The following is a 6,000-nucleotide window of genomic DNA, read 5'->3' on the forward strand; positions in this document are numbered from 1 at the left end:
TCAGATGTAATAAAAGATTGATAAACTTGACCTCATAAAATTGAGAACCTTTTTACATAGCAAAAAGTACCATGAACAGTCAAAATACAGCTGTTAAATTGTGAAAAAATATTTGTAACACGTATCACAGATGAAGATCTAATATCCTTAAATAAAGAATTTTTTGAAAAGTGGAGGAGGAAAAGAACAAAATTCTCTTAGGAAAATAACTTGAACAGAAAATTCATACACAAAAAAATTTAAGATACTTTAAACATACAAAAAAAGATATGCTATAGCCTCATTTCACGCCACTCCCCCTCTCATTCACTATGTTCTGTGACCATTCCGAACTATCCGTCTGCAGAAACTTCACGCTTCTTTACTCCTTTTATTATGCTCTCCAAAACTCTTTAAATGGTAGCTAGTCTCTTCAGGTTTTCACTTAAAAGCCAATACTTACAGAGGCATTCTCTGATCCCCTGTCCAAACTACTATCTTTCTCCACCACAATTATTTTATATCGCAGTGCCGTTTTATTTCCTTAGAATGCAACATAATCTGTAACTCTCTCTCCCAACTGAAAATTAGCTTCAAGAAAGGTGCTTTGCTTGTCTTGTTCACCATTGCATCCCTGTGTCTAATACAAAACTTGGCACACAAGCCTAGGTGTAATAAAAGTAAAATAACGAGAAGTTAGGAAGTAGCATCTAGTTTGCTTTCAGCAGTGAGCTGCTGAAAGGAACTAACGAGGTTTAAAGAACTGATATTAATGTGCAGTGTACATAATCCACATTTTTACCAAAATCAGAAACTGAAATACCCCTCAACTGGAGCACTCTCTCTAGTTAATCCTTCCAATTCCTTTAGTAATTTATATTCAATAAACTTTCTTTTCATCTCACCAAGATCTCTAGTCATTTATCCCTCCTTTTTCTTTCACCTGGTTCATGAAACTCTTCTGGCTTCATTTGCTTTCTTCTCTAGCATACTCCCTCAATCTACAACTTCCACATCAATGCCTATCTTTTTCCTCTATCTATAGTAATTTTCAAACTATGAACCACAGGGGTAGTTTAAAATGAGCATATTCCTGGGGCCCCAGCCTTCTGATTCAGTAGATCTAAGGTGGAGGCCCAAGAATCTAGATTTTAGTAAGTATCCTAGAAGATTTGGATACCAGTGATCCAAGGATAAAATATACACTGGTCTGAAGGAAGAGATGCCTTTCTTCCTATCTAAGAAGGATACCTCTCTCTGTGCTCTAGAGACCATACTTTTCCATTCTCTCAGAGATTTTACTTTACTGTACTCATTGTCTACATTCTTTAATCTCTCCTTAAATCCTAACAAACAATTTTCCCATAAAGCATATCTGATCCATGTCAACCCCCTCCTTAAAACCCACCAGCTTTTCCTGTTTCCAATCTCCGTGGTTCTCAACTTTGAATAACAATGAATTGAAATGTGTTCTAAGCATTATCTGCAAACTAGTGTTTTCCAAAATGTATGCTAAGAGGATGTGAAATATATATGAGAGATATATTTGCTTCCAAGTTTAAAACAAATGTATTTTGTACAGAAAATGCTAAACATATTTACAGAGCTGTTCTGATTCCACTATGATAAACTGCTTTCAAGAAATCATGTACCATAAAATGCCAAGAAATCATAGAAAGACTACCTGTTGCCCAAATATATAATGTCCCATCTGTGTACTGATACATAGGCAGCATTTATTAAAGAGCGCCATCCATTCCATGTTCAATGGTCTACATTATGTATCTTATAGCTATTATAATAATTTTAATAACATACACTTGCATTACTCTAAATGTATTATATAATAAATGCCTATAGTGCATAAACTCATTACTCATTCCTCTGGATCTGTGTCTGAAAAGAATTCATTTACGTGGTCATTATAACTAAATCCAAGTGCACATTTCATTTCCTAAGCTCTTTTTGTTGTTCTCTCAAAATATTAAAATATTCTACAGTCAAATAATTTGGGAAACCAAACTTGGGTAAACAGTGTACCTTGCATATAGGTACACTATTCTTTTTTGAATGTATGTAGATACTGTTGTACCTATAAGTAAATTAAAAACACTGCTGCATGGTAGCTTTTTGCCATTACAGATTTTCCCAATTAGTAGAGAGTAAAGAGCCAGTTACTTTAATGTGAGAAACTTTGTCTTTTGGGGAGTCCCTGGGGGGGCTCAGTTGGTTAAGCGTCCAACTTGAAACTCAAGAGCTTCTTGAAACTCAAGAGTTTCATACATTTCAAATATAAATTAATCTTTCTAATTAAGAACAGGAGGCCAATAATTCACTTTGTAGACATGATGCAGATTTGGTCCTACAGGTTCATCTGTAAGAACCCTAAGAATTGAAAACAAAGGTAACTAAAGTTTCTGGAGTTTAGCCTTTTGACCATATAAATGAAATCCCAATGATGTGTGATGACACCATCACTAAAGTCAATGATGACAGCAGCTGACATTCACTCTGTGCTTTGCAGTGTTAAGCACTTTGCATCACCATCTCCCTCAGATCTTCATACGACCCTATAAGTAAGGGAGATTGTCATAAGTATTATCTAAATTGTCTTAATTTAATAGTTAATAAAACGAGACTGTGATCCGTTAAATAATCGTCAACTTCCCACAAATAAGCACCTCCTCAGGTATTAACACCTTCCAACTTAGGGCAGGTCTCCCTCCCTCCCATCTGCATGCACTGAGCCCTCTGTCCTTCCCCAGTCCTCTAGGACTGAATTTACCAGGTAGAAAACAGACTCCCCCGGCCCGGGCCCCCACTCACATTCAGCAGCCGGTACCCAGTGCCTTCCTTGTTCTCTTCCTTGGGCAGATAACCAGTCTTAGGCTCCTGGAAGTTACGAGCCGGAGAAGATGCCAACCCTTTTTTGTCCATGGTTTCCACGTTGACATGACGACTCCTGGGAAGCATAGGGGCTGTGTACAGGGAATGGACCCGCCCGCCGCGGTTATCAGCTGCTTTGGAAACCTTAGCCATCCCTTGGTGCGGCTCTATTCCCCCATGCTCTGCGGGTGGGTCTGCGCCTAACCGCCTGCCTGCTTCTGCGCATGAGCAGCCCACTAGCCCAACCCCCGCCCCCCGCGCGCATGCGCATGCGTACACACCCTGTGACCGCACATTGCCCTGATAGAGCAGGCTCTAGGAAAGTGTGAGCTTCAAGAGCTGGAGGGTCAGCTGCAAGCACTTACCTAAGCCATTTAGGTCTCCCTTACAAGGGAGGCATAGCATGCTGGTGGACAGCAAGGCTTCTCAGCTGTGTGATTGAACACCATAGTTCATTTTCTTATCTGCCCCTCAAACCATTATAAGCCTCTTTTCCCTAAACCAGTTACTTCTGGGAGATTTACAATATCAATAACCACTTCCTTACACTGTCCCCTGAGCTCCAGATGTTATGTTTTCAACAGTCTACTTGGACGTCTTTACTGTCCTATACACTCATAACACATGTTAATTAATATTCTTCTTCTCTCTCAGACCTCTAGTATGTTCCAAACTCATTTAATGTAGCAATACCATAGCCACAAAAGCTTAAAACTTCAGACATATTTTTTAGCTTTAACCCTAAATATTAGAACCCTACTGTTCCTCTTTATGGCATCTAGTTTACGATACCTCACATACACAACTGCAATGGTTTACTCATGGATCTCCCAGCCTGCTGTCATCCACCCTTTACATTTCTCAATATTAATGCAGTTTACCTTTAAAAACAAACAAAACCAACAAATAAAAATAAAACAAGCAACAGAAATTTTCAGAGCTTTTTTTGTTAGCCATAGATTCGAATTCCTTAATATGGAAACCAAGGGCATTCAAAATACACTCTGCTACCTCAGGATCCTTATTTATTGGTATTCTACTTGAGATCTATTTTTGTTTTATTCAGGGGCCAGCTCAAACTCCAGCTTTCAGTTAAATCGTATAACCCCATGCACATATTCTCAAAGCAGAATTAACTGTTGTCTCTAAGCTACAACTTGGCATATCACGACTAGTGGGCTCACACTAATAGAATTAGTTAATTTCAAAAGATAGAGTTCAATGGGGGCAGGAACCTGATTCTCATCTTGTACTCCTCAGGGCTCATGGCACAAGAACCAAAAGCTCTTGATACATATTTGTTGTCATTTGGGGTCTATGCTGTGTTGTACTTAATCATTGTGCCAATGAGACTTGCTGCCCAGCAGCACACTATGACTTCTTTAGGGTTCATGTAATAATACAACATAAAAAGTATCTAATCTGGGGCTCTGGGGTGGCTCAGTTGATTAAGCATCCAGCTCTTGGTTTTGGCTCAGGTAATAATCTCCTGGTTCATGAGTATGAGCCTTGTGTCCAGCTCTGTGCTGACAGTGCAGATCCTGCTTGGAATTCTCTCTTTGTCTCTGCCCTCCCCTGCTCACAGGCTTATGTGCTCGCGCGCGCGCTCTCTCTCTCAAAATAAATAAATAAACTTTAAAAAATATATATCTAACCTAAATCTAGTCAAACCTCTAGACCTAACCTTCTGTCTACAGGAAATTCAGGAGATAGAGAACAAATTGAATGATGCTCTTAGGAAAAAATCAAACAAATGCAAAATGTAGGTGGGACATTCCAAAACAAAATGGTTTGGATTCTTTAAGTTACAGCCACCCTAGAAAACAGTTTGACTTTCTCTGTATGGCTTATTTCACTTAGCATTACACTCTCCAGTTCCATCCACGTTGCTACAAAAGGCCATATTTCATTTTTTCTCATTGCCACGTAGTATTCCATTGTGTATATATGCCACAATTTCTTTATCCATTCATCAGTTGATGGACATTTAGGCTCTTTCCATAATTTGGCTATTGTTGAGAGTGCATATGGTTTCACTCTTATGTGGATCCTGAGAAACTTAACAGGAACCCATGGGGGAGGGGAAGGAAAAAAAAAAAAAAAGAGGTTAGAGTGGGAGAGAGCCAAAGCATAAGAGACTGTTAAAAACTGAGAACAAACTGAGGGTTGATGGGGGGTGGGAGGGAGGGGAGGGTGGGTGATGGGTATTGAGGAGGGCACCTTTTCGGATGAGCACTGGGTGTTGTATGGAAACCAATTTGTCAATAAATTTCATATATATATAAAAAAATAAATAAATTTAAAAAATTAAAAAAAAAAAGAAAACAGTTTGACAATTTCTTAAAAAAACTAAACATGTAACTACCATACAATCTAGCAATTGCACTCCTGAGCAGTTTCCCAGAGAAACAAAAACTTACATTCACACAAAAACCCACACACAAATGTTCATAGCAGCTTTATTCATAATAGCCAAAAAATGAAATCAACTCATGTTTTTCAACTGGTAAATGACTAAACAAGCACCTATCTTGGAATACAAATTAGCAATGAAAAGAGATGAATACACAACTTGGATGAATTTCCTGGGCAGAAAAAAGCTAATCCCAAAAGATTACATACTGTATGATTCATTTATAACATTCTTGAAATGACAAAATGTTATAAATAGAAGACAGATTAGCAGTTGCCAAGGGTTGGAGTTAGAGGTGCAGAGATGGGGAAATAGGTGTGGTTATAAAAGGGCAACAATGAAAGACTCCTGTGGTTTTTGGAAGTGTTCAGTATCTTTTAAAAAAATTTTTTGTTAATGTTTATTTATTTTTGAGAGAGAGAGAGAGCATCAGTCAGGGGGGGACAGAGAGAGACAGGGAGACACAGAATCTGAAGCAGGCTCCTGGCTCTGAGCTTCAGCACAGAGCTTGAACTCACGAACCATGAGATCATGACCTGAGCCAAAGTCGGAAGCTCAACTGACTGAGCCACCAAGCACCCTGGAACTGTTCGATATCTTGACTATGGTGGTAGATACACAAACCTACCCAACTGGTAACATTGTATTAATACACACACACACACACACACACACACACACAGTGGTACAAGTAAAACTAGAGAAATTTAAATAAGATCAGT

General features: G+C 38.7%; 1 protein-coding gene across 1 annotated transcript in view; it reads right to left on the minus strand.

The window, feature by feature from the left end:
* Positions 1–2,989, minus strand: part of C2CD6 (C2 calcium dependent domain containing 6) — a 164,291-nt gene extending 161,302 nt beyond the window's left edge. The window contains exon 1 of the mRNA XM_030323760.1: positions 2,806–2,989. Within this exon, the coding sequence (XP_030179620.1) occupies positions 2,806–2,952 (147 nt within the window). The 5' untranslated portion in view covers positions 2,953–2,989. The remainder of the gene's footprint in view (positions 1–2,805) is intronic.
* Between the last annotated feature and the right edge of the window lie 3,011 nt (positions 2,990–6,000).

Source organism: Lynx canadensis, chromosome C1 (genome assembly GCF_007474595.2).
Source record: "Lynx canadensis isolate LIC74 chromosome C1, mLynCan4.pri.v2, whole genome shotgun sequence".
Classification (NCBI taxonomy): domain Eukaryota; kingdom Metazoa; phylum Chordata; class Mammalia; order Carnivora; family Felidae; genus Lynx; species Lynx canadensis.